The sequence below is a fragment of the Diutina rugosa genome (assembly GCF_008704595.1).
Source record: "Diutina rugosa strain CBS 613 chromosome Unknown scaffold1_size794362, whole genome shotgun sequence".
NCBI lineage: Eukaryota > Fungi > Ascomycota > Pichiomycetes > Serinales > Debaryomycetaceae > Diutina > Diutina rugosa.
This window is the reverse complement of record NW_022995155.1, coordinates 685,833-713,174: the sequence shown is the minus strand read 5'-3', so window position 1 is coordinate 713,174 and position 27,342 is coordinate 685,833. Positions and strand designations below refer to the sequence as shown.

The 27,342-nt window shown below is 51.0% G+C and overlaps 9 protein-coding genes across 9 annotated transcripts; 4 read left to right on the top strand and 5 right to left on the bottom strand. All coding sequences in view use genetic code 12, as the record gives it.

The window, feature by feature from the left end:
* Positions 1 to 2,085: 2,085 nt before the first annotated feature.
* AHR1 (Zn(II)2Cys6 transcription factor AHR1) lies at positions 2,086 to 3,255 on the top strand (the record flags this gene model as incomplete). The annotated part of the gene is made up of 1 exon (XM_034156401.1): positions 2,086 to 3,255. The coding sequence occupies one exon, from the start codon at positions 2,086 to 2,088 to the stop codon at positions 3,253 to 3,255; it is 1,170 nt and encodes a 389-aa protein (XP_034011872.1).
* Positions 3,256 to 5,422: 2,167 nt separating this feature from the next.
* Positions 5,423 to 6,673, top strand: CAM1 (translation elongation factor EF1B gamma; the record flags this gene model as incomplete). Its single annotated transcript, XM_034156400.1, has 1 exon — positions 5,423 to 6,673. The coding sequence occupies one exon, from the start codon at positions 5,423 to 5,425 to the stop codon at positions 6,671 to 6,673; it is 1,251 nt and encodes a 416-aa protein (XP_034011871.1).
* Positions 6,674 to 7,377: 704 nt separating this feature from the next.
* DIURU_003617 (uncharacterized protein) lies at positions 7,378 to 8,655 on the top strand (the record flags this gene model as incomplete). Its single annotated transcript, XM_034156399.1, has 1 exon — positions 7,378 to 8,655. One exon carries the CDS (start codon positions 7,378 to 7,380, stop codon positions 8,653 to 8,655), a length of 1,278 nt encoding a protein of 425 aa, XP_034011870.1.
* Positions 8,656 to 9,261: 606 nt separating this feature from the next.
* On the top strand, positions 9,262 to 9,801 carry DIURU_003616 (translation machinery-associated protein 20; the record flags this gene model as incomplete). The annotated part of the gene is made up of 1 exon (XM_034156398.1): positions 9,262 to 9,801. One exon carries the CDS (start codon positions 9,262 to 9,264, stop codon positions 9,799 to 9,801), a length of 540 nt encoding a protein of 179 aa, XP_034011869.1.
* Positions 9,802 to 9,922: 121 nt separating this feature from the next.
* Positions 9,923 to 18,847, bottom strand: VPS13 (membrane morphogenesis protein; the record flags this gene model as incomplete). Its single annotated transcript, XM_034156397.1, has 1 exon — positions 9,923 to 18,847. One exon carries the CDS (start codon positions 18,845 to 18,847, stop codon positions 9,923 to 9,925), a length of 8,925 nt encoding a protein of 2,974 aa, XP_034011868.1.
* Positions 18,848 to 19,292: 445 nt separating this feature from the next.
* Positions 19,293 to 20,765, bottom strand: DIURU_003614 (uncharacterized protein; the record flags this gene model as incomplete). Its single annotated transcript, XM_034156396.1, has 1 exon — positions 19,293 to 20,765. One exon carries the CDS (start codon positions 20,763 to 20,765, stop codon positions 19,293 to 19,295), a length of 1,473 nt encoding a protein of 490 aa, XP_034011867.1.
* Positions 20,766 to 21,159: 394 nt separating this feature from the next.
* On the bottom strand, positions 21,160 to 22,968 carry DIURU_003613 (uncharacterized protein; the record flags this gene model as incomplete). Its single annotated transcript, XM_034156395.1, has 1 exon — positions 21,160 to 22,968. One exon carries the CDS (start codon positions 22,966 to 22,968, stop codon positions 21,160 to 21,162), a length of 1,809 nt encoding a protein of 602 aa, XP_034011866.1.
* Positions 22,969 to 23,554: 586 nt separating this feature from the next.
* DIURU_003612 (uncharacterized protein) lies at positions 23,555 to 24,784 on the bottom strand (the record flags this gene model as incomplete). The annotated part of the gene is made up of 1 exon (XM_034156394.1): positions 23,555 to 24,784. One exon carries the CDS (start codon positions 24,782 to 24,784, stop codon positions 23,555 to 23,557), a length of 1,230 nt encoding a protein of 409 aa, XP_034011865.1.
* A 990-nt stretch (positions 24,785 to 25,774) lies between these two features.
* DIURU_003611 (proteinase B) lies at positions 25,775 to 27,316 on the bottom strand (the record flags this gene model as incomplete). The annotated part of the gene is made up of 1 exon (XM_034156393.1): positions 25,775 to 27,316. The coding sequence occupies one exon, from the start codon at positions 27,314 to 27,316 to the stop codon at positions 25,775 to 25,777; it is 1,542 nt and encodes a 513-aa protein (XP_034011864.1).
* Positions 27,317 to 27,342: the final 26 nt, after the last annotated feature.

Below are 27,342 nucleotides of genomic sequence, written 5' to 3'. Positions count from 1 at the left end.
TAATCTTGAATAGATGAAGACGCGTTACTTTTAACAAACCAGTGGAGGATCAAACATCATGATCAAACATCATGATAATATGATCTCCAAATACAGCAATCACATCCCTGACGTGGCTGCCTTGAAGACCCCTTAATTGACGATTGTATCATAAGCTTCACAACGGTATCGGGTAATCTAAGCGAAATTAGCAAGACAATAGCGACTTCAAACAATTCGATAGATTAACTTTACACTGGAAGCACGATTTGAAGTATATTGTTGATTTCTGCCTAGGAGATGCATTGGTGTACCATTAAATGCAAGTTGTGTGAGTTGAAGAAAACCAAACACCTCGAAAGGGGTACCAAAATGCAACAAGAAAAATTTCACAGCGGTTTAGCATCTTTGTATACTTGATTAGGTCTGTTATTGGAGCTTCAAGAAGGAGTATCGCATCCTCGGATTCCAGCCAGTCCCTTCATAGGCATGCTGCATAAATAACGGTGCACCATCATACGCAACTAAACATCATGGAATACAATCAGTTAAAGGCCAAATATTAACAACGAAGAGTAGCAAGAGTCATACTTCCCAACTTCTTTCTTGTTAAAATGGTGAAAGCAATTTTTTTTGTCAGACGTAGGAACAGCGTTTGCCCTAGTCGACCTGCCACCGCTTCGGGACGTGCAGGGCGGCAGCCGGCTAAAGCTGTTAGTTTCTCCAAACGGGTCCGACGTACCGCCACCTTTTTCCGAAGCCGGGGGAAGTTGCAGAAGGGCAAAAAGCCACTGGAGGGTCAGAGAGTATACCCGACCTGCACCTATGGGTCCATTTACTGGAGGAGAGGCATTGTGCTGATGCAAGCCCAGCAATACGGTGGACAAAAAGTCCTACTCGGATCAACCTCCGCTTAGACCATCGATGATAAATTTTACACCGAAAAAATTGGGGAAGGAAAACATGGAGAAAAACAAGTGGCCCTGATATAGTGTGACAGTAAAACTTCCTCAAAGGATATGAGTGTAAATCCCAATAAAATAACTAACGTTGTTCTGATATATCTAGTATTTTCTGTTTCACGGCTTTCATCCCTTAGCTGGATGCCATCATTTAGGTGGGGGGATGTTGTGTTTGTCTGCCGTCGGGGTACCTGCACGGTTACCCATGCGGATATTTTCTAGCAACTGGCGCCCGCATTGCCGCTTCGCGAGTCACACCGAGGGGCGGGGGCAGGCTCCCGCCCCATAAGGGCGCGCGAGCGAAAAAATAAATCAGCGCCCGCCAGCAGTTTTTTTTGACCACCCTCCGCACCACTGTCGACCCATTGTCCCCACCATCTTCGTCGGCGTGAGGTCCCGTCCGGCTCCATCGGCGTCTGATCCTGGTTACCTGCCCGCGCGTATGGCGAAGAAGCGGCTCAACCCGTTGGTGAAGCGGTCGCGGACCCGGCTGGGGTGCTTGACCTGCCGAGACCGCCACATGAAGTGTGACGAACAGCAGCCGGTGTGCAAGAACTGTATTAAGCTGAAGCGCAAGTGCTACCGCGGCGTCCGCCTCAATTTCACCCAGTACACCTACTTCAACCCCCACGACGACTCCGCCGTCGCCGCCGCCATCGCCCCGGCGCCTGCACCACAACAACACCCGTACCGCATCCTCGACCAGCTGATCACCATCGCCCTGCTCTACCGCCACGGGCGCCGCCAGTACCGCCCCTACCTCCACCTACACTCCCCTCAAGAGTTGGACGAGGCCGAGCGCACCTTCCACGACGGCGCCGCCAGCGCCGGGCGCGACGCGCTGGTGTCGGCAGCCACAACCACCGACCCCACCACCACCTTCATCGCCACCGACCCCCTGCTATCAATACCAGCGCCACCACCGCCGCTGCTGATACCGCCGGCGCACCCCGGCCACTTGCCCGTGGACAGCCCGCATCTGTACTCGCCGCACCCCTTAACCGCTCCCCTGGCGTCGGTGCCGGCGCAGGCGCCGGCGCCGTTAGCTCCGGTAGCGCCGGCACCACTAACAGCGCCAGTACCACCCCAGATATCTACCACCCTCCCTGAACGCTACGATATCGCCCTGGCCCTCCTCAAACCGATGCTCCCGTCGGCGACGCCGTTCCCGCCGCCTGCCCCACAAATTCAGAGCGAGGTGGCGGTGTTCATCGACATCGTCGAGCGCCAGCGCTACCACTGGTTTCTCGACCAGTTCAACGAGCTAGGGATATGGGGGCTGATGATCCCCCACCGCTGCTTCGCCGCCGAGTATAGCGACCGGCGCCCCTACCTATACCTCGCGCTACTAGCGTGTTCGCTGACCCACTCCCCCGACCTCAGTCCCGTCGTCGAGGCGCAACTGGCGCAGATCGCCGAGTTCCATCGCGCCACCGATATCGGCCACACCGAGCGGGCCCAGCGCACGTTGCTTGAAGTGGTGATCCTGATTGTGCTTGTCCTCTGCGGCATCGCCGGGCGCGACCACTTGCTGCCGTATTTGCGGGCCGTGTGCTATAACCAGGGCCAGCTCTACGATGCCCTAGCTTCTCCCGTGGCGGCGGCGTGCGCTGACTCCATTGCTGCTGGCTCTGACGCCATCGTATGGGCGCTGGCAGTGCAACTGGTTACGATACTAAAATACTTCATTGGAAAGAAATTCCAGTTGGCGACGCCAGTAGCGCGAGCAGGGATCGCTGCGTACCCCGCAGGCCTCGATGTCCCCATTCCTCCGCCAATGATGGCGCTGGTATTTTATTTGAACCAGTTTGAAGTGACAGAGCTCAATCTGGGGTTTGCCCGGGCTCAATTCCCTCAATTGAGCCAAAGCTCCCGAGGGTCAGTGGCGGGATTACTGGACCTGTTGAAGCTTAGACAACTTGTGTGGCACTTGATTAAGCTTGAGTATGTCACCAATAACCCTCAGGACAGTTTCCGGTTCGATTTGACGCCTCCCATTGCCCTTCAGAGAGAGCAATTACCTACTCAGGGGGAGTCACACACGCATCAACCAATCGTGCACACGTTTGCTTTACCTCAGTTACTGGGGATAGACGAGTACTACCCTCCCCCATCAGTATTAGCAAACCCTAAAGGGATCGCCATAAACTTATTGAGAGAACACGCCATCGCCACTGCCCACGCCCATGACCCTCATGTGATTCGTGACTGCCGATATCGCGGCCAGTTTGTCATGAGGATGATTGACGAGCTGTCTATGGATCCCAACACCAAGGCTAAATGGCATGGCTACTTCGATTGGACAATAAGATGACAATCAGTCTTTTCGACTGAGCTCTGACCAAAGCTCAGTCCATAATAATTGGCCTGCCGACCGCTATCATCAATCACTACTACTGTTGATTAGTGAAATTGCATTGCATTGATAATTTAGGGTTTTTACTATCAGCAGTGTTTGTCGCCTATAAATCAACACGACCGATTGATTATCGACTATTACCCCTCAAACGAACGTGGCCAACTAATACAAATGGTCAATTTTTTTCTTTCAAGAGACTACGCTATTTCCTGACCACCTCACCTTAATATTACTCGCACCTACCTCATTGCGAGCACACAAACACTGATGAGGCGAAGCGAAGCACCTTGAGAGAGAGAATAAAATCTATTAATAAGACAGGACTTTTATTTAATTCTAATTTTACGCTCCTTTGACCTCCCCATCAGCGGCATGCTGGCCCCTGTTGCCTTGCCCCAAACTCCCCTGAAATCAATCTTCTCCTCGAGCTATATCTCAGGTGCTAACCTTATAAAGAGAAATCTAGACCGCCTTCCCAGCAGCGCCACTGCATCGCCTCGTAGAAAAAATACTGACTGAGGCCACAAATGCAGTGCCAGCACTGCGTCGACGGATGAAATCGTCCCCTGGCTTGTGCCGTAGCCCCTGATCAAGTATAGGGGTTTGGTGAAACAATAACAATGGTGATGGCTGTTTCATCCTGAAACTTACCCGACCCCTACATCTACCGCTTGAAGAAAACGAGATTTAATTAACTATTATGACCACCAGGAAGCTGCCAAATTTTTCACTCACGCTGGCTGCTGCCAGCGGGATATTTTTCTCGGTATTATTTGCGACGTGGCCATCGGGGCCCCTCGGCGACAGACGTCCGCGGTACCCCTGTTTGTTGACATTTGGGCCCCCTACAGCCGCTGCAGACACGTAGTGGTTGCCTAAGCTAGTCAGGGCCTGGTGCCGTTTGTTTACATCGATGAGTGACACCCATGACAGATGCCCTTGCGATCTCAGGGCATCCAGCCATGCGATCGATCGGGGAAGGGCCACTAACAGCAAAGCTAAAGTTTAATCTCTAAAAGGGATTTTCCCGGTGGACAACACGCGTCTTCCCTAACCCAAACCACCAAATACTAGGCCACCATTTGGCCCTTAGTATGACGACAAATGGTTTAGTGATTATTTTGGGCGTCGAGTAGTCTCCAGCAATTTGGTGCTGAGCTGGACGGAGTCAACACCTTGCATCGCCAGCAACTTACTTTTGGGTTACCAGGTGGCTGACCCCGCAATGGTTTTTCCGCCCCCTATAAAGTTTGTCGTTGTCAACAATAGACATTTAGATAGAACGCCGCACAAACGCCGAGCGTGAAATCATTGGTTAAAACAATTAGGGTTCAGTCGATGCGAGGATGCTTAAAATGCTAAGGTGGTAAGTTTTGACGGTGTGGCTCCCCCCCGAATATCTCAAGCTCTGACTCGTACCTCAGGGCGCCGTAGATAACCGAGTCCTCGTGGGCGGGGACGACCTAGACACTCGCCCGCTTCATTGTTATTATCATGCACTGGTTTATAAACCCGATGCGTTATCGATGATCCTCACTCCGGTGTTAGCAATGTCTCAGGCGTAGCTCGAGCCGAAGACCAGCATTGTCCCCCACCAAGCTTCGGATAATTTTACTGTTTTGGTGGGGCTGGTTGGCCCATACACTTGCTATATAATCCGTTGTGAACCCTCTCAGTCGTATACCTTTTGGTAACAGTGCATCCTCTGCCGAAACTCCCCTAGAGCTAACCCCCCCATTTGCATTGCCACCCGGAATAATAAACCTGGCTGGTCCTGGATCTCAGCGCCCTCTTCCACCAGCTATATTTCCACTAGTCGTCTCTAGTAAATTAGACAAGTGCAATCAAGATTCTACCATAACTTCTCACTCTCGATCACTCACAGCTAACCAATTACAATTTCCTAGAAACTTTACCTTCATCTAAATGAATTATACTCCCTCGCCAAGTGAAATTTGATAGTTCGCTATAAATCATCATCTTAGCGCTTCCTTTCTCAACGATATGGCCACTGATAACCCTAATTTTTCAGCCACGCTGGCACGGCCCCCCCCCTGTGCGCACTCCACACAGGCCGCTTGCCATTTCCTATTTCCACCCTCAGTAAGCTCACCACCAGAAAATGTCGATTGGCGCCGCCGTGTTGGGCTCTAGAACGCGTCCGTTGCCGGTGCAATGGCTCATCAACCACTACAAGTTGGACGTCACTGTCTACGACTCCTACGAAGGCCACCCTGAGTTTGAAAAGGCGTTTCCTTTGAAGAAAGTGCCCGTGTTCATTGGGCCTAAGGGACTCAAGTTGAGAGAAGCGTTGGCCATCTGCCAGTACCTTTTCCTTATCGCCGAACCGGACTCGAAGTTGTTGGGTAAGACCGACGCCGAAAAGGCCCAGGTGACGATGTGGAACTCCTACAGCAACTCCGACGTGTTGCCCACCGCCGCCGCCGTGTTCCGTCCCTTGCTCAACGACGGCACCCCGTACAACAAGAAGAACGTCGACGAGAAGAGCGCGTTGTTGAACGAGCAATTGAAGGCGTTTGAACAGCGGTTGACCACCCACACCTACCTTGTCGGCGAACGGTTGTCTTTTGCCGATATCTACTCGGCCCTCATGCTCCAGAGACCGTTCGCGTTGTTGTTCGACCCTGAATGGCAACGTCAATACCCTCAGACCACCCGTTGGTTCAAGTTGATCACGTCGCAGCCACTGGTGGCCGCGGTGTTGCCCAAGGGCTACAAGATCGCCGAAAAGCGTCTTGAGTACGTTCCTCCTAAGAAGGAACCGAAGGCGAAGAAGGAAGCCGCCCCTAAGGCTGCTGCTGCTCCTAAGGCCGCTGCGGCTAAGGAATCTGCTCCCGCCGCCGAGGAAGCGCCTAAGAAGCCTAAGCACCCTCTTGAAGCTTTGGGTAAGGCGTCTGCTCCCTTGGACGAGTGGAAGAGAACCTACTCCAACGAGGAAACCAGAGAAGTGGCCATCCCTTGGTTCTGGAAGAACCAATGGAACCCCGAAGAATGGTCGTTGTGGAAGGTCGACTACAAGTACAACGACGAGTTGACTTTGACCTTCATGTCGAACAACTTGGTTGGCGGTTTCTTCAACCGGTTGTCGGCTTCGACTAAGTACATGTTCGGGTGCATGGTTGTCTACGGGGAAAACAACAACAACGGTATCACCGGTGCCTTTTTAGTCAGAGGCCAAGACTACGTGCCTGCGTTCGACGTGGCTCCTGACTGGGAATCCTACTCGTACTCGAGATTGGACCCCACCGACGCCAAGGACAAGGACTTCATCGACAACATGTTTGCCTGGGACAAGCCGGTGGTGGTCAACGGTGAGGAAAGAGAGATTGCCGACGGGAAGGTGTTGAAGTAGTTCTAGTATAGTAACCTGATGCCATGACTTAAAAACACTCTATTAATGATCTATCCTGACAACGGTATAAATGGATACCTAGCATTTTCTTGATTTTCGATCTACTAAAATCTACAGTCGCGTAATTCATTACCACTATGCTATGAGTTCCCAATAAGTAGATCATTTATCCTAAAGAATATGCCATGAACAGAGATCATAATGTATGACCACTTTCTAAACTTCACTATCATCTACCAATTTAAGTACTGAGAGGACCGCTGTCGTAGTCTGGACCCCCTGAAAGCGATGGCGGGGTGATTTGGCACATGTGCCAAGCGTGCATGAGCTGTTTCTCGGTTTCCCCTCTTCACCACACTTGCCAACGTTTTTGTTTCAGGCCTACCGTGGCTCGTACCCCTCCTTTTACCCCTCCCTCAAGCACGTGAACCCGTCCCTGTCTGCTAGCACCAGAAGCAACCACAACTCAAACAAGGAACCAACTGTCTGCCGAGACCCACTGTCTGCCGTATTTAAGTACTTTATCACCCCACCCGCAAGGATCACCTCACTTTTGCCATGGCAAGCTCTTCACATGAGCTACGGTTGCGGTTTTGCCCCACCGTTTCTTTTTATAGCATTTTGCAGCCTAGGTCGTACTCCATGCATCCGAAGCAAATATAAACCGATAACGGCTGCCGATAATAGATTACGATTTACGTCCCATGTGTGTTTTTCCTCCAGAAATCGTCGACCTCATAATCGACTTTTGCGATCCGCCTACGCAGAGCCTGGCGGCAAAGGTGTTTCCCTACAAGTTCAAGCGGCCAATACAAGTGACCCCCGATGTGATCGATCAACGGCTAGACGGCCTTCTTATGCCCGCCGATGTCATCTCCATTGACTGTTCTGAGACCCAACTCAGCCGCCACCGCCAGCGAGTGGCTCAGCTCGAGTTATACTGCACCGATATCAAGGATTTCGTGCTGTTTTATGATCGGATCCACAGTTTACACGTATTTGACGGACGCGTTACTCAGGCTCAATTACAAAAAATGAACCTTAAACTGCTCTTCATCAAGCTGCTGATGTGCGACAACTACGATTTTTCAGCGCTCAAGGGCCTTCAATCGTTGTCGATCTGTAATTATGGCCTTGCCGGCGCCATGTCGTTGGTACTTCCAGAAGGGTTGAGAACGCTCAAATTGACGTCGTGCGAAGTGGAGAGCGTTACCTCACCGTCAAGTCTTCATCGCGTGGTGTTTGATGATGTCGACGGAGGCAACGAACTTATATCAGGGGCATTGTCTCAAGTCCACAGTTTGCAATGGACAAAATACCGCCCAGCGCTGACACCGGAAAAAGTCCGTAAACCATGGGGTGTCGCTCATCCCCGTCCCTGGTCATCCCACGATTTCCCCATCGACGTGATTTTGTCTCGTTCCAGTCTTCTGCAAACTACTGAGGAGCTCACTTTCTGTGGGTTGCGTTACTTCGATACCTGGGCTAAATTTCCAGCGTTAAAGAAATTAGAGCTTTTGTTCCCCACCTTACACCCGATACCCGTGCTCCCCAAGACCATTGAAGCCCTTCAGATCACTAAGGCTCGCATCCCAGGGTCGCTTCTGTTTGTACCCGACCGAGTAAACCACTTGGTTCTCCTTAATTGCCGCATGCTGGGCCCGTTAGAGGTACACCACCCTCAACTCACTAAGCTTGTGATCAACGGATGTAATGTCACCACCGCTGTCACCCTTGGACCGTTGCTTGAGCAGGCAGACTTGCTGTTTAACAACATTAATGAGGTGCACTCAATGAAGCAATGGCACCGGCTCCGCAAGCTCAAACTCAATTATAACGAGCTTGCCCGGTTAGTAGTGGATGCCCCTGCGCTTGAATCAGTCGACGTTTCTGATAACCACATGGAAAGTGTTGAATTTGGTGACGGCGTGGCCAACTTGGCGGTGGAAGTAATTAATCGCCCCTACTTTCGTACTGCATAGACCCGCGAAATATTAATACTGCATATAATCACAAGTGTCAACTATTTATCATCGCGACCCATCGCCACTAAATTTTCTTTTCTTCATCTTTATGCAAGGATGTTACGTGGTTCAGTGAGGATTCGTCCGAGAGCATGTTTTTGCTAGTTGAAAACTTTAACATTCGACAGCTCCCACGGCCCCACGGTCGTGGGGAATTTTTGGCACAACTTTTACCGCGACAATCTTTGTCGTCCCTACTTTTCTTGCTGGAGTCATGAGGCCATGGCTGTAGTGGGAAATGTCAGGGCGACAGCCTGCCTTGTGCCTCGCTCGGCTCTACTGTTGGTGGAGAGTCTTGAGCTGGATGTCTCAGTGGTGATCACGATCACTACTAGTAGATAATGGGCAAGAGTGAGTACGGGGGGTTTTTGAGTGCGATGACATCAGATAAGTGGTGGCATTGTAATTAAAAACCCCCACATTCATTGTAAATGAGTAGATTCATTCATTATTATTACTCTCTTCTTCCCTTTAACTACCTTTATTAGCCCCAAGATTTGTGTCTTAGTGAGGGGGCTCTCGCCGCGCCTTAAGTCTTCGCTTGCCGCGAACAAATCTTCACCCATGTTCAAGAAGTTTTCCAAGGAAGACATCCATTCCAAGTCCAACATCAAGTCGCTGGCGGTGCGGGGGCTCAAGCTGAACCTCGTGGACCAGTTCCCCGGGTTGGAGCCGGTGATTGACGAGGTCATCCCCAAAAAGGCCACCATTGTCCAGGTGAAGTGCGAGGACAAGATCTCGGTGTACCTCATGGACGGCGAGGTGGTGGCGTTCGGCAAGTTCGACGAGCTCTACCCGTCGCTCCGCTTGGTCCACAAGTGGGCCGATTGCTTCCCCAGCGTCAAGGTCGACAGAGGCGCCATCAAGTTCGTGTTGTCGGGGGCTAACATCATGTGTCCCGGTTTGACTTCGCCGGGGGCGGCGTTGCCCGAGGAAAACCTCGAGGAAGGTACCGTGGTCGTCGTCAACGCCGAGGGCAAGACGAACGCGTTGGCGTTGGGCAAGTTGTTGATGAGCACCAACGACATCAAGGAAAAGAACAAGGGCATTGGCATTGAATTGTTGACGTTTTTGGGTGATGGGGTGTGGAACTTCCAGGAATAGATGGGATAGGGATTTTGTGAGGTTTAAAGGGGGGATATAGTTACGCTTACGACTAATGGAAAATACATAGAGAAAGCTTCTAGAAATAATCTTCGTTTATTACATTTGTATCATCGCCTGATTAAGGCTCTACGCGGAACTTCGTGTTGTAGTCAGCGACGGCCATGCCAATTTTGCCGTAAAGCCAATCTCTCAAACCCTTATCACTGACGGGAACAAAAAGTTCGCTTCTTCCTTGCAGTTTGAGGTCAATGCCCAGGTGTTCCTTCAGTACCTCCGTCAACCGGTCGTACAGCACGTCCTTTTTCAGTTGTAAAGTACTCATGTCAAACACGATGATCTCGCTGTAGGTGACAAGCACACACATATCAGTGCCAGTGAGTGTCAAGTGAGCGACATAGACCAGGGAAATGTATGACCCCAGATCGATGTTTTTGAGCCAGTATTGACCCTGTGCTTGACCAGGAGAGAAGGGGGCGACAGGAGCATTGGGAGCAATGTAACGGGGCATTCTCACTTTATCAAGCCCTTCACTTTCAAAAACGGTGGTGGTGTTACGAATGCCTTCACTGAAATTCAGAGCAAAATCAAACACACCAATGGCTGTCTTAGTGGGTAAACCGATCATGCCCTTGCCGATACCTTTGAAGAAACCAACAGCACCCTCTCTTTCAGCGCCTTCAATCGGAGCAGTGGCGATACCGGCAAGACCCAGACTCACCAGGTCAAACAACAGTTCCACACCCAGACCAAACCCATACAACGCGTGTTTGGGACGATTGCGTCTCAAGTATTTGCGGCGCAGTTCCTGGAAGTCGCTATCCATAGTAGCCGCCAGTAAACCCTTAGCGATGGAACCAGTGACTTTAGCCACCGAATCAGAGATCCCGTACACCAGTTTCTTCATGAACAGCAACCCACCTTTAGCTAAGCCAATACCGATTTCTTGAGGTCTATCGTTAACAATAAACCCTTGGTACGGTTCGTAAAAGATATCCATCACCCCCAGCAGCAACTGGTTGAAAAGACCCACAGGGTTACCCAAAAAGTCAGCACTACCCAAGATCTTGTGCACTTGGTAGAAGAACAGTTGGGCGTAGTGATTGGAGATCAGATCTGTCAAAAGCGCTGGCAGCAGTCTCAAGTTTTCAATGAAGAGAGCGTTAAGCTTGATGGGAGCATCATTGACATTACCCACCGCCATAGTCAACACGTTGAACAAGAACATAAGCGTAGACGTAGTATGGGCAGCAGTGTCGTCGTCGCCTTCGGTGTTTACTCTTTCAGTACGCATGAACGATAAGTTGAGTTGTACTGGTTGTAAGTGCAACGCCTCGAAGTAAACGTCAAGCAGCAGCGACCCCAAGTCCTTGGGTTTGGGGAGAGGAGGCCGAGGACCCCACAGCTCAATTGCCTCTTGGTTAGACCACAGAGCGCCTGGAACCTTGGCAAAGTCAAGGAGGGCCATCAAGAAATCTTCATCGATCTCAATCAGCAACTCTTGAAGGAGAATCGTAGCATACTTAATAAAGGTGACCCCCAGCACCACGTCCAGTTCTGGCAGATCTTTCACTCTCGAAATCAGCCCTGAAAGCAGGGGGTGTTGGTTGATTTCGCGACCCAGTTTGGGAATCACCAGAGGGTACACCACAATGGGGAACACGCCCCCGTACAACTGATTATCCACTTGGATCCATTTGAGCTTGACACTGAACGTTTGCAAACGGTCCAGCTCATTGTAGCGAAGCTCAAGCCCCTTATAGGTGATGTAGCAAATCTCTTGCGCTCGGTACAGGTTAATCAATGAAATGCCCACCCCTTCAAATTTAGCCACCACTTTAATCATTGTCAGCTCCTCATCTTGTTTGTCTTCATCTTCAAGGTTGCGGTCTTGTGGTGGTCTGATGGAGAATGTTGTCGTGGGTCCATCAGCAATCACGTCCATGTCGACGCTGTCATCGCCCAAACGGAACGGAGACAACGGTCCAATTTCGGATAAGTTAACCAGCCGTTCGTGGTCACCTGAGCGCACCGCCACTTCCTTAATGATGGCATTAGGGTAGTCGTACGCGTATGGCATCACCAGCTTCGGAGGAAGCTTATAGTAGATTGGCTTGTATACGGTATCATTCTTCACCACCTCCCCGTTCTCATTGGTGTTGGGGTTGGTTTGGTACAAGTAGAAGGTGTAGTCGGTGTAGTTGCGGAACGAAAACGGCCACAACGTCAGCGGCTCAAGAGTGATGAACATGGTAGCCCCTTCAACACGAGATGTCACCTTAACGAGCACTTGGTAGTTCCCAGGATGAACAACTTTCACGGTAAATTGCCCTACATCGTCGAGAGCAAACGGCAGCAGCCACTGTTGATTAGCCAACGAAAGCAGGATGAGCTTCGTCATCGAGCAATGCAAGTGGTAGAGGGGCCACTCTTGATTGGGCATGATTGTCGACAGATTGACTCGTCCTTGTTCCATGAGCTGAAGTGGTTCAGGGTAGCGACTGCACACCACGTATCTCGGAGTGATTGTCACCACCTTGGTGTGATGATAGATCCCTAAACCGTAGTCAACAGAGACAGCGAAATTACGCTCCAGTTGTTTTCCTTGGACACGAGCGGTGGCCACCACTGCCTGACCCGCCAGTTCGAACGAAATCGGTTCCGTCCACGCCGTATCTCCCGCCCGAATTATCGAACGAGATTTATTATCGCCACCGTTGGGGTAGCTGTATAAAAGCGGCAGTTCGCGACGCCAGGCCAGGATGAACAAAGAAGTGGCCTGGCTATCACTGATTTCAAGATCAACCATCGTTTGGTTAAGAATGACGTAGGGAGCATACACCGACACCTTCATGTTAGCAGTATCGTGGTGGTGCAACCCAAGATCCAAACGATTACCATCAACGTTGATTCCCATACGAGCATCGTGGTCACCAACAGCGACAAACTCCAGCTCAGGGTAATCTTGAGGTTCCACAGATAACCATAATTTAGCCGTTTTGGTATTGGCGACATCAAAATAGCCAATCTTGCCCTTGTCAATAGATCCCTTCCATGACTGACCAGTAGACTTGTCATAGAGAGTGTACTTGCAAGACACCGGTAACAAGTTTTCTACCTCAAGTGGCAGAGATACGATGATCGACATGTGAGGGTACACTTGTGCCAACGGTTCCATGGGGTCGTACTTGGCATCGACAAAGAAATACATCGGCTGGTGGTCTGACGAGATGGGGTCACACTCAATAACCTGCTGAGTATTTTCTTTAAGTGTAGTCCACAGAAGATTGGTGCTCAGGTACCGGTAGTTATCATCATCAGGAGCGATCTGCCACAGCCCCAGCTTGACGAGAGAAATAGGGATTGAAATTTGTTCGGATGACGGCAAAGACACTTCGTGGCCATCGCATAACACTTTAAGGCCCCGATCCAGAGCGTTGGTGATGGTTATCGTACTGTGGAAAATGACCTTCTTGACGTTATCAGGACGCAAGGCAAGCTCACATACGAGTCTCAGATGAGTGCCGTCCCGTTCAGGCTCAAGGGTATAGATATCATTCCCTTCACCCCGTAAGGAGACGGTCAACTCTTCGAAGTCACCAAACTTAACTTCCAATTCAGGATTAATCAGTCTCTGTGGCGTCTGCTGCCGTACCTCAATCCAATCTTCAAACGCCCACTGCTCCTCCGCCCATGGTTCAACAGTAAGCTCTTTGTCAGCCCCCTTGACGGTAATGGGATCACCGGTATGGTTGACCAACAAATATGGCTTATCTTCACCTCTAGGCTTCAATGGTTCATCGACATTAGTAATCAACAGCTGGATTTGCGACAAAAGCGCCACAGTTCTCAGAGTCACCGTCACTTCCGCGGTATTACGCAGCACCACGTCGACAAGCAACGTGTGTTCCGGCCGCGTCAAGTATACTCCAAGCGACCACGGCTCAATGAGCGGCTCCCACAGCAGCTGCGAGTAGTTAAGCACATTAATACACAGCTTGAGGTGAGCTTCCGCGGCTAAGTTCAGCAGCCAGTTGGTGGCCTTCGCTTCAAACGATTCAATGTGACCGTCGATTACTGGTAATTCGTGGACATCACCAATCAAGAGGAAGCGGATACCGCCAAACAGAGCCGTCACCTCCTCGCCGTTGATCACCACCTTGTCACTGTTGTTGTCAGGAAGCAAATTGGTAATGATAGTAGCTACATCCAGCTCAGACCCCGTTACCGATTCATCGTCAGCTGCTTCGGCAGTCAGAGCACCGCTGCCATCGTCCATCATTGCCCGCGCACTTTCCAAGACCGTCATCGCAAGACGAATATCCTTCACCGACACTTTGATAAGCATCGGGTCCACCAGTAAGTGCATGTTTGTCATCAAATGCGAGGCATTCAGTTGGCCCTGGTTGTAGCTGAACAGCGCCAGGAAGTCATCGATGATGCGGTAGTTCATGTTATCAGGCTGGTCCATCAGCGCCAAGTAGAGCCCAATATTGTTGGCGGCCACGTTAAGTGTATGTTGCTGAGTAACGAGCAACTGTTCCACTTTAAAGACTAAGGCTAACAGATTAGTCTTAGTAGGGTCAGCTAAGAGAACAATTTGTGGTAAAAGCACATTAATATTGAGGCCAACAATCGTGGGAGGTTCTTCGTGAGGCTTTTGCTGGTGTGGAACAGCCTGGAGACTCGGCGGGTGGGCCGCAGTCATCAGCGGTCTTCGTTGAGCTCCGCCCAAAACACTTTGACGGCGATCCAGTTGAGTACTAAGACGACGAGGAGCAGAACTGCGACGTCTACCGCCATCAATGCGGTGAGTTTCCGAGGTCTTTTGGTACCATTTCTGAATCGCAAACACCCACTCCAATGATATGATAAGCTTAGGTTGGTCCACAGTCGAAATCACTGTAAGCTGGCGACCTTCTTTAGCCACTTGCACCAGAAATTGGTCCTTATCATCGCCAATGGTGGGAGGAATAATTTCGGTGAAACAAGAGGGGCCCTTTCTCGTATCCTTGATCAGGAACAGCTTCACGGTGATGTGACTCTGCCAATCAATACCATCCTTCAGATTGACCTCTGTGGAGAACTCGGTAAACGAAATGGCACCAAGGTGACACAGCTGGATCAGTTCTTGAGCCTCAGTGTTATCGTAAAGCGAAAGCAGAGCCTTAGGGATGCTTAAAATCACCGAGTAGGGAGTGGGTTTAGGGTCTTCATCCTTGGCGACATCAGTAGCAGTTTCTTCTGGGATCACTTCTGAGATCGGCGCAGGTTCAGTACCACCCACTGCACGAGCATTGGCAGCTTCAAACTCAATCTCCTCTGCCAGAATTGGGGCCACCGCCACTTCGTCACCAATCACTTGTTGCACAGCTTGAGAAATGTAGTAGAAATAACGGGCTTGGAGTTCCGTAAGCGTCAAATCAATACCGGGTGTAGTACCCTTAATGACAATTCCTGAAGGGTGGTAGTCAACATCAAAGGCGATGTCCAAGTTTTCCAACACCATCAAATTTTGAGTACACTGTTCAAACACAAAGTGAGTGGAAACCAGGGAATCGCGTACACCAGCATTGATCAAATTGTGACCATCTTCAAACCGGTTCTTAGCATAAAACTGCCCTAATTTGACAGTAGCCAGATCGCGCAATTTTGGGAATACCACTGTAGGAGCGTTGACAACAATATCAAACTTGAGATCACCTTCAGGCTTAGGTACATTATCTCTAGCTTTATCGTACACTTCCTTCATGCGACCAAATTGAGCGAAGTAAGTGGTTAATGCCACCAACAGCAGTTCAATAAACATCACCAGAATTGCTCCCGTTTTCACCTCAAGATCAGCAATATAATCACGCTTATTGGTGGTAGGGTCGAACAGTTCGTAGCGGAACTCGACAAGATTCTCGTCGTCCATCGAAAGAAGTTCTCGCAGGTGTTCTCCTTCTTCCAATACAAGCTTACCCAAATTACCCTTCATTTTCAGCGCTTCAGGGAGAATAAGCATTTGGATAGCAGCTCTCAGCAATTTAAGGGAGCCTACCACGCCACCAGTATCTTCAACGAAGTCTGTCAAAATGCGATTGAAGTTCACCGAAAGATTGATCTTGGCAGGGGCGGCTTCTTCATCGTCCACCAGATTATGTGCTAACTCATCCGATGGTAATGGAGGAGCATTGGGGTTAACAAAGGTATTTTGGATGAAGTTAAGCACCAGAAGCCACGCCGCTCGAAGCACCACAAATTGCACAACAGAAATATCTACCTCAATATTCTGATCCCACACATCAATGTCGCGTCCCTGCCAGGGAGCAATTCTAAGGATTCTGTTGTAGTCAACCACGAGAAGAGGGTCAGTGTTGTTAGCATCCACAAGCCCCAGAATCAACGTGGTTTTCCCCTGGTGGGCCTTGAGATTTTGGAGGTTGACATCAACGTGGATTTGGGCCGCCAGATTCCAAATGTTCACTTTCAAGTCCTTCCCAATCAAGTCGGCAAAGTCAATGGCCAGCATCGTTGCCGGGTCGGTACAGCGGCCTAACTGGATCTCGATGTCGTGGGCCACAAGCGAGAGCTCAAACACGTGCTGGTTTTTGTCCACTTGATACGAGCTGACAGCCTTGGAGTCACTCCCATTAGCATTGCTATTATTGGTCTCGTCTTTGATAGCAACAGCAGCAGCCTTCTTAGCCAGTAAATCATCGTCAGCGGGGATAGCCCGATCAATGATCTCCATCAACGTCTTATACTGCCAGTCGTTCATCGTCAACTTGATTTGTTGAATCTCCCCATCTAAAGTCACTTTAGCCAACTGAGGAGCTTCAGGTAGAATCAGCACTCCAAGACCAAGATTCAAGTCGAACCGTTCAAGAATGGCACTAGGGTTAGGGCCTGGCTGGTGAAGAGTAGCCATGGTCTGGCGAATATCGGGGCCGACACAGAATTGAGCGTCAGTAAGCTCTAAGCGGTACCGGTCGTACATGAGTTTCTTGAGAGCATTCCAATCAGCGTCGCCATAATCCTTCTTACCACGAATCTCCTCAAGTTTGTCTTTATCACCAGGAACCAGCGTCACTCGTAAATGACCAGCATCGATGATAGCTACCGCCAGGTCGTACAGCAGCGGGTCCAAGGGACAAATGATGAGCGGCGCCTGTAAGTCCAATGCCACATTGACGGTTTCGTGTTCGTCCAACGCGTACTCGAGCCCAATACGAGTCATTTGATTGAGCAATTCGCCACCACCGTCACGAGCAGCACTCATGATGGCGCCAATGGTATCTAAGTGGATCTTTGGAGGAGTGAAAAACTTGATGATCTCGTCGATGAACTGAGGATTGTAAAAGATTGTCATCAGCTTTAAGTCACAGCCAACGGCCTTAGGGTTGGAGGCGTAGCTCACGGAGAGAAAAGGGTCCTCGTCCACTTCACACTCAGCCCCATCCTGGACATCGTGTACCAGAACGATGTGGCGGTAGATCAGCGTTCCCGTGCCGTCCTCAACTCTAAACTCATGCAAATCGAACTTAGCTTTGGTGGTGGCCTCCAGCAGCAGCACGTTGATCAGACACCCTTCGAACACCATCTCGCCTATCATGGCCTCTCGGGAAATGGCAATGCCGCCTCGAGTCAAGTTAGCTGCTAATACCCACTTGATCCAGTCGTCGTCGCCACCGTAGGGAGTGACATCCTGTTTATAGTCGATGGTATCGTACAACGCGTCTCTTTGTTCGTCTGTGAGGCCAAATTCACCGGGAACCTGGGTATTTGAGGGGGCGCTGCCACCAAACCAGCCGCCAAACCATCCTTTCAGCTGCTGCTGCTGGTTTTCTGTGGGAGGCTTGGGTTTCTTCCCCGTGCGCTTCATCTCATCGCGAGCTAATGACCGGTACCACTTGATGTCGTCAAGCAGGAGATCGTCTTCAAGCTCCTCGAGACCTTGTACAGGTTCACCACAGAGTTTGGCGATATACTTTTCAATGTATGACTGCCGCTGATCTCTCCGCTTCTTGAAATGGGCCCATGTCCACTGATTGTTACGGGTGTGAATCTCATCAAGTACCGCTTTAGCAGCGTACTGGAACCAACCTTTAGGGTCATCACTGACTTTCGTCTGGGGTCTAAACTTGCGGTACTTCAGTGTGCGTTGGTACCACTCAAATTTCAGCACCGTCCATAATATGTCGTGATACTGGCGATCATCCAATGTAAGGCCAAACTCTTCAAAGTCGACGTCGGCATCGATGTGGGGTACAGTGGCAGTGGCGCCGCCCTTGTGTACGGTGAGTTTACCTTGGCCCAGCACCGGTTTAAGCAAATACTGGCGGTCGTCACTATCGGTGAATTTGGACTTAGTGACGTCGGCCAGATCCAGAAGTACCAGCTCAGCACCAGTATCCATGTAGCAACTAAGCTGGCTAAGGGTAAGCAATTTGCGGGTAAATTCCCGAGTGATAGCGATGAACAGAGGGGTCCACAGCTCATCCGTCAGCACCGCCGAGAGCTCAGCAAGCAGCACCCCGAATGCGTAAGGGTCTTCGGCTAACCCTTGACCTTCAGTATCTTCATACCGCAAGTAAATATTCTTAATCGTGATCTGGAGGTTATCGATGATCTTGGTGATAAGCAGTGCGGCAAACCCGCCGCCGTCCTCGTTGTTATTGGTGGTGGTGGTTTGGTCCTGTTCCAACACGTCCAATTGGTCGATTTTCTGTCGTTTGACGGCGAGTTCTCTGCGTCTCGCCTCGGCCTCGTCGTAGGCTTTGGTGGCGGTGGGGACGGCAAGAAGATAGAGGCCATTGACGCTGATCTGGACGGGTTTCAGCTTCAAGTTCAGCCAGGGAATGACAAGCAGCAACTCCTCGAGCTCGCCAAACACGACGTCGACGGGGAGGCCCAATTGGTCCAACAGCTCGCGCTTAAGCTGGAGGTGCTTGAGGGTGACCGCCCCCAGCCAGATGCCGATGTTGAGCTGCCGCAGGTCGAAGTTCTCGACATACAGCCCGAGCACCCGGTTGAGCAAGTTTGCCACCAACAGCTCAAACATGGGTAGGTATCAGGTTTATTCTGGCAATGGAATGGGTGTGAGCAAATGTGAGCAATGTTCGCACTGCATCCAGATATGTATGGTGAGTGCTGCTGCTGGCAAACACCTATGACGTAAGGCGCACTCCGCGAAGAATGGTTACAAGGGTAGCTAAAGTATAGCCGAAAATTACAGCCGAAAAATACAGCCTCACGAAGGTCAGACACAGCCGAGTAGTGTCTAAAAAAAAAAGAAAGGAAAAATCACCCTCGATAGGAGATAAGACATGACCTATTAATGAAAGGAAATTATTGTGATATGACGGTCATGATTAAACTCCTTAGTTTGGTTTCCTTGTCGCAATTATTAGCCTAAAACTGACAATAGATAATACGTGTAGTTTAATTGTGAATTAGTGTATTACGGTGCTTCTATCAGGTATCAAAGGGGCGCACGGGTATCATCATCATTCATCTTCCAGTCTCTCCAGGTCAGTGACGTAGCCACTATACTTCCGCTGGATCAGCATCATCGACAGAATACGCTCGATCACACTGCCCCGGTCATCCTCGTGGACGCTGGGCTTCAGCAACGCGAGCTTCAGCCGGATCACCAGCCGCACACTGGAACTCAGACTATTTCGGTGGAACCAGTGCAACGACGTCAGTGACGCGTGGGGGACCATGAGCCGGTCAAACAGCCGCAGCACCCGCCGCAGCGGCGACGCCAGCTGCTGGACGATCGAGTCGCTTTCGAGAACCTGCTCATAAAACTGCTCGTCGATGGGGGTGTGGTGGTAGTGGTCGTCTTCGTAGCGGTTGTCTCGTCCCGGGTATTCGTGCCAGTCGATCATCAGGTCGTAGTCGGACCATTCGCGACGCAGATGGCCCGGGTCAAGCCGATCTAGGTGTTGTGCTCGCAAATGCAACTCGTCCCTGCTGTTATCGGCCTGAACCACATGGTTGTAGTCCAGCTGGCACACTTGGGCTAGTCGATCAAACTCGATCATAAACTCGATGAGCTCGTGGTCGCTGATAAGCAGACCACCGAAACGAAACTTCTCGTAGAGGTGAATGATCCGCGTCAACTTGTGCTCATTAGCCTTATAGTTGTCGGCATACACGCGAGCCAAATAGATACAGATTTCTCGGAAGGTATAGTTACCGGGGATATCGATCAGGGTGAACACCCGGTATCGCTGAGTGACGAATTTATCACTGACACTGCGGATGATGTCTTCATACAGCGAGTCTGGCGGGAGTAAAGTGGCTGGGTTCAACCGAGCCACTTCCTCTGTCAGTTCGATGCCTTTAGACTTGAGTACCGTCAAGTTGCGGCTTTGCACGTACTCGGGTGGCGAGAGACCAGGATGGTTAATAATGATGGACTCGTCGCTAAGGGGACCGGCCTGCTGGCCAATCTCGACACACTGACGAAGATCATCATCGATATGAAGGTACACGTCGTGAGGGTAGTCCCCCTGACTGGGGATATACACCAGTTTCACGGGCACATCGTTGAGGGCAGTGCGGGCCTGGAGCAAGCGACTGAAATAGAATAAGATCAGCACCACCAAAAACACCACCCACACAATAATCACGATGAACATCTTCAACCCCAGCAACGCCAGCCCCGCCGTTTGCACGATGACATCGATGGGGGTGACAGCAACGAACAAAAACCCGAGGATGGTGAGGGCGACGAGCGAGATCGAATAGATCCAGGCAAACACGCGGCGGGGGATGTTGAATAACGTGAATTTGTTTTCGTAGTAGTTGGGTTCGTACACGGTGACGTTGCGGCGTATGGGCGCCCCCAGCCGTAGCAGGGCGGCTGCCTGGCGGAGCAGCGCCCCCAGGCGAAGCAGGACCACCAGGGCGTGCTGCAGCGCCCGCTCCAGGTTGATCAGGCTCGTCAGATACCCCAGAGCTTCTGACATCGAGGCTCGTGGGGTATGTGATGGTCGCTTCGGAGGGTGGTGGATAATGCGTATAAAGTCCACCCAGGCGGTGCGGTCGTTTGTCACCGCTTAGCTAATAGGTACCAACCGCTAGCGTGTTTTTTTTTTGTGAACCGCGCCATAAGCGGCTGAATGCAGGAGCTGGAGCACCACCTGGAAACCACCACATTGCGATGGCAACGCCGTGATAGTAGCCAAAGAAGGAAGTATATAAAGTTGGTCTAGTCATATTCAGGAGGAAATAAACGTTCAGAGACTTTTAAATTGTCATCAATGGAATTCCGCTATGGTTTTGTGGGTAGCCGTGATTTAGTGTACAGGTTGATTAGATGGCACGGATACCGTGCCTAGCCGTGATATATCATTATTTTAATTAGCAAGAGTCGACTGAAGTCAACCAGTCACTCTTGAGAAGCATGCCTGCCGTCATCCGCGTCGACGGCTCCGGGTCCAATAACTTATACAAGCAGTACCGTCGGATCTCGCCTAACTCGTCGATGTCGCGGCCCAGCGATATCAGTTCCTCCAGACCGCCGCCGGTCTTGAATAAGTTTTCAATGACGTCGAACGCCCCCGCTCGCTTCACGAGCCACTCCTTAGTGTGGGTGTCGTAGTCAGCGACCATCCGCTTCGCCAAGTACTCCGCGAAATTGCGGTCTTTCGGTTTCAAGTGGCCGGTGAGAGTGGACACTCTATTCGCTGTCAGCAGCCACACGTACACTGGACAGGTTCCCAAAAGTGTCCCTTCCTCATCGACGGGAGCTTCACGATTAGGAAGGCCAGGATAGTACATGCGGCGAATGTGGAACATGATGAGGGCAATAACCCCGAGCGACCAGTTGTCCTTCTTGAGCAATGAGTAAGAATAATTAGCATCCTTTTTATGTTCTTCGGGTGCCATATAGGGCTCAGAGCCAATGGGGCCGTTGGTCAGTAAATACAATTGTTCGTGAGTCTCCCACAGCGTCCGGGTGACTTGAGCCTGGCCAAAATCACCAAGCTTAAGCGTAACTTTAGCATTATCACCTTCAAAGTCGCGATAATGAACCAAAATATTCTCCAACTTTAGGTCACAATGGGCGACCCCGTGTTGATGCATGTAGAATAACCCCTTGGCGATCTGCTTGACGAAACAGTCAATTTCCTCCAACAGCATATAAGCGATGGGAGCATAGTTTCGCAGTCTGGCCATGGTCAAGTAGTGGAACAAGTCTCCACCCGTCAGCAACTCCATCACTGCCAGTAATATTGTTCCCTTCTTCAGCTGATACACCATAAGATCGACATATTTCAGGATGTGTTTGTTGCTGAGACGACAAGCACAGATGAACTCCAGAATCACTCGGTCGGCGTATTTGGGAGTCAGCTCATCTTTACGACGAACAAGTTCTTTAACGGCGTAGTAGCCGCCTTCATAGAGATCACGGCGGGTTTTAATATTAGGATCAATCACTTTGATGGTACCGTAAGCCCCGCGACCAATGACGTCAGTAACCAAGCCGTAGCGCAGGTAGAGGGTCTTATTGCGACAGTTAGGGGGGATTTCACCCAGACACAGGTTTTCCAAGCGTTTCTTGAGTTCATTAAGCACTTTCAACTGGTGTTCATCAATCACCAGTTCGTAGTGGTTAAAGTGTGTCAGAAACGGGTGGATCTTAAGCAGCTCACCGAGCAAACTGTACAGGTGCTGAGCCTCTTCGTTAGCAGCTTTGGTCGCCAGGATCAGGCGAGTTCTGCCCGCTGAAACACAGAACATGCGCACGACGTGACGGTGGTCTTCCTCGCGATCCAGGCCGCTATCGTCCTCTTCAGAATCATCTGAGTCGGACTCCAGCACCAGGTCAGTATCGTCCAGGTACGCCAGGGAGTCGTGGTCCTCGACAATGGTGGAAATGCGTTTTTTGAGCTTGGGCGCTTTGAGGCCATCGGACGGCGACACCAGCGACGACGGCGGCGACGCAAGCTCGGGTTCAGTCACTCTGACTTCGAACTTATCGGGAGGCAGCCGCGAAAGCACCTGCGCCACTGGGGGCACCGCGTCGTCGAGCTTGAACCTCAGCGAGATCAGCAGCACCGGCGACAACCCAGCCTTCTCCAGCTTCACCAGCTTCACCAGGCCTTGCCGCAGCACGCTGTCGGTAGCTGGGGGCAGTTTCTGCTTGCCTGACTTCTTGAAGAGCATTGGCAATCACCGGGGGGCGGCACGAGGGCGTGAGTAGTGAGTGTGATTTGTCCGCGCTCTTGGCTCCGGTGTGAACCTGATGCGGTTGCTAGGTGAGGGGAACGAGAGGGGCGATTTTCGGGGTTAAAGACAAGGAGAAGAAAGTAATGAGAAGCGTGATTGAATCACAATGAGTATATGTTGTTGGAATTATGTTTTACACTTGTCATCGAGGATTAATTACCGATGTTGCCACCTCCTCTGGTGCCCAGGTTGCGATCGCAAAGGCACCCCGTTACCTTGATGCAGGCGCGGTAACGGTGCATCAAAACAGCGCTTTGGCGCAACCAACAGCCAAGGCTATACTCAAAAGTGACACAAATTACGATGGCTGCATGCCAAGATAGGTCTACCGTTTGTACAGTGAATTACATTTAGTCGGATAATTAGTCGGATAATTAGTCGGATAATTAGTCGGATAATTAGATTCAGGCGAATTGGCGGGGGACAGGTGCAGCGAAGCTTATTGCTCGATGCTAAAAGCTGCCCTCGCCAGTTTCGCGGGGGAGGCTTAACCGGGAGCGGTTCGCGCCGTGCTCGCGCTGGTTTAGTCAACTCTGCTTAAGGTGCCTCTCAACTGCTGCTGGCGTTCGATCGTTTCAAACAACCCTTTGAACGTGCCCTTACCAAACCCATTGTGGCCCCGACGCTGGATGATTTCAAAGAAAAGTGTGGGCCGGTCCACCACGGGCTGAGTAAAGATTTGGAGAAGATAGTCGCACGCCTTCAGCTGAGGGTTACGGGACCCCACGTCGTAATCGACCAAGATGTGGAGCTTCTCAAGCTTGGCCAAGTCGATACCAAGGTCGACGTCGTCGTCAATGAACCGCTGGCGCAAGTTCTGGTAGTACTCGCCGCCAATAGTGTTGAATTCAACTCCGCGCAGTTTAAGCTGAGAGACAGTGGCGATGATGTCGTCGGTGGAAAAGGCAATGTGTTGCACGCCAGCACCGCCGAAATAGTCGTAAAACTCCTCAATCTGGCCGCGGTAGTGGCTGGTGACAGGCTCGTTAAGCGGCATTTTGAGCAGCTCGTCGGGTAACGCGACCACTACTGAGCGAAGGGCAGTGTTGGCGGTACTGATATCGTTCTCGTCCACCGACCAGAACCGGTGGAAGCCAAACGAGTTGATATAAATCTTCGCCTGGCGCTCGATCTGGTTGTAGGTGTAGTTCTGGACGATGTGGTCGACCCGCTCCACCAAAAACTTAGCCTTGTTGTCACAGTCAACCATGGTGAAACCAGGAAGATAACCACCAAAGCCGTTCAATTCCACAAACGTGTGGAGCAAGTCGATTCTGGGAATCATCACCGACCCCATCGTCACTTCAGCATTAGTGATGGTGTCCATCACCACCGAGCAATCAAGCTGAGCTTGGTCCATACATTGGGCCACGCTGTCGACAACAAAACGGATGCCAAACACGCCGTCGTTGTGGCATCTCAAGTATCGTTGCACAAGGCAGCACTCGATAACCTCACTCAAGGGAGGTCCACCGTACACTTGAGCGAGCTTCTGCTTGAGCTCGGGCGACTGCTGTTTCGCCAACACCGAGTCGATCTCGGCATCAGAAAGCGACACCAACGGACTAATCAACTCAAGGACAATGTCCCCTGATCTGAGCACGCGGGCACACACCATGCGAGCGCCCAGCTCCATCGTACGTTCGGCAACTTCGACGAAGCCGAAGCGTTCTTGGAACCAGAGAGCGGCGGCCTTGGTGTTGTTGGTAGCATACTGGATGCTGTGGACTTTTTGAACTTGACCCTTAGTCATTGTTTTGTGGTAGTGATGGATTTATGATTGAAGTTGTCGTGTTATATAGTGTCAATATTTTGTTGATCCAGAGTATGCTATGTCATGTTTGGTCTGTTAATGACCATCGTCCAGGGGCAAGTCGATCCTTACCGAAGCCATGTAAACTACAGCAGACCAAAAATTCAATCAGGCCATTCGTGTCTTTGCCACTTACCCGATGTCGGTTGAACTATTCTTTCCAGTATATTGAGAATTACCCTACCATTTCCAAATGTAAAGCATAAGAACGTACGAATGTCTAACTTTAGTATCTTTGAACTTTACGTTATTTGGTCGCAGTTCATGTCACACCTGATGCATGAGTCCACTTCATGATTGTGGGTGTTTCAAAGCATTTACCATGAAATGAATAGGTGGAGTGTTAACTGCGCCACTTCCACAATCGAATTATATATATATGAAATGAACTCCGTAAGCATTAAATCAACTCATGCTTTTAATCGAAAATCTAGTGCCAACACGAGGCCCACACTCTTGGGAAGATATTGACGATCGCGAAGACGAAAAACTACTGGAATACTTGTCACTACGTCGGCTGCTTAGTATTCAGGACAATATCACTTTTGTCGAATTATTGATAAAGGTCGAAGATATTGAACGTGAACGCTCGCTTGAAAGAGAGGCAATTAATGCAAAACATTTAGCCGTCGGCCCTGAAGAATACTATTATCACGATCACGAAGACCACCTTTTCACAGCCGACGCTATTTACAATTACAGGATACAGAGGGAGATCCACAAATTTTTTATGATGCACCCACACATCCCTGAGGAACTTGTCCAATTCCATTTTGAATAATTAAATACAATTCATCTAACGACATGACGCGTATTGTTCTAGTCGTAAACATACTGACTACTGGCTAATATAATGCAAGATCAAACTCTTTCGTTTATGGTTTACAAATATTTAAGTTATCGGTCGTTATCATTTTCTATCATATCGCATCAGAACAAGCCAGCCTTCAAGTCTTCGAACAACTCGGAGATCTTTTGTTCGACGGCGGTGATCTTGTCGGTGGCAGATTCTTCTTCCTTGGGCTTGTCACCCCAGAAGTCCTTCAACCCGTGGTGGCCACCGTTGAACACCAAGATGTTGGGAGTGCCATCGTTGGGGATGTCCAGCAACAAGTTCTTCGACCCGTAGGTGATCAAGTTCTTCTTCAATTGCTTAGGAGTGACACCGTCGGCGGCAACGAAGAATTCCGACTTGGCGTCGGGTTGCAACGACAAGAAGTACGACAACAACCCAGCGACGTGGGGCGACGCCATCGAGGTACCCGACAAAGTGGCGGTGGAACGGTCAGAACCGATGTAGGTCGACAAAATGTTCAACCCGGGGGCGAAAATGTCGACACACTTACCGTAGTTGGAGAAGTAAGCACGAGCGTCGGAGATGGTCGAGGCACCGACGGTGATGGCGTTTTCAGCGGCGGCGGGCGAGGTGTTGCAGGCGTCCTGGTTTTCGTTACCAGCGGCGACGGCAAAGTGGAGACCAGCTCTCACAGCAGCGTTCACCGCCAAGTCGAGGGCAGGCAGCTTGCCACCACCGAGGGACATGTTGGCGGTGGAGCCCTTGAACCCCTTCTTGCCGTCGGAAACAGCCTTTTGGTGCGAGTTGGCGGCGAATTCGACCCCCTTGACGACGTCGGACATGGTACCCGACCCGTTCGATCTCAACACCTTCACCGCGACGACGTCGGCCTTCTTGGCGACCCCGTACGACTTCAGGGCAATGGTACCGGCACAGTGGGTACCGTGGCCGTTACCGTCTTCATCGTAGTCGCCGTTGGGGATGGTCTTCCCCCACTTGGCGCGGCCCTGAAACTCCTCGTGGGAGACTTGGATACCGGTGTCGATGACGTAGGCGGTGACACCCTCACCACCTTCGTTGTCGTAGAGGTACTCGTTAAAGTTGCCCAACGACAACGGCTTGCGGTGCGAGATTCTCGCCAAACCCCAGGGGGCACCCTTTTCGGTGTCGAATTCCGAAGCGTACACCATCGAGTCACGTTCGACAAACTCGACAAGCGGCAGCTTGCGGACCTGTTCCACGACTTCGTCAGCAATGTAGCCAGCGTAACCGGTGAGGGCACCGGCGACCTGGAACGGTTCCGGGTGGTTCCATTCCTTTTGCTCTTGAGTGGCAGCGAAGAACGAGTGCGTGGGGTCGTAGCCTTGGACGGTTTCCAAGTTTTGAGCCATCACCCACAGCATGTGGGAGGCAATGTCGTCGACGGTGACGTCGGACTTGAACACCACCATGTACTTGTGGGGGACGATGTTGCGGGGAGCTTCGACCAACGGAGCGACGCCGTCAACCGAGTTCGCCAGCGACCCGGTGATGGCGAGCACCTGTTCCGCCCCCTTGTGCAAGAGGTCGGCGCCGTGGTGGAAGACGTCGATGACGTCGCTCCCCTGGGGGATGACGAGGCCGTGGGCGCCGAGGGCGGCCACGAGAGAGAGGGCAATTGAGTGGGAGAGTTTCATTAGGGACAAACAAATTTTGGTAAGGG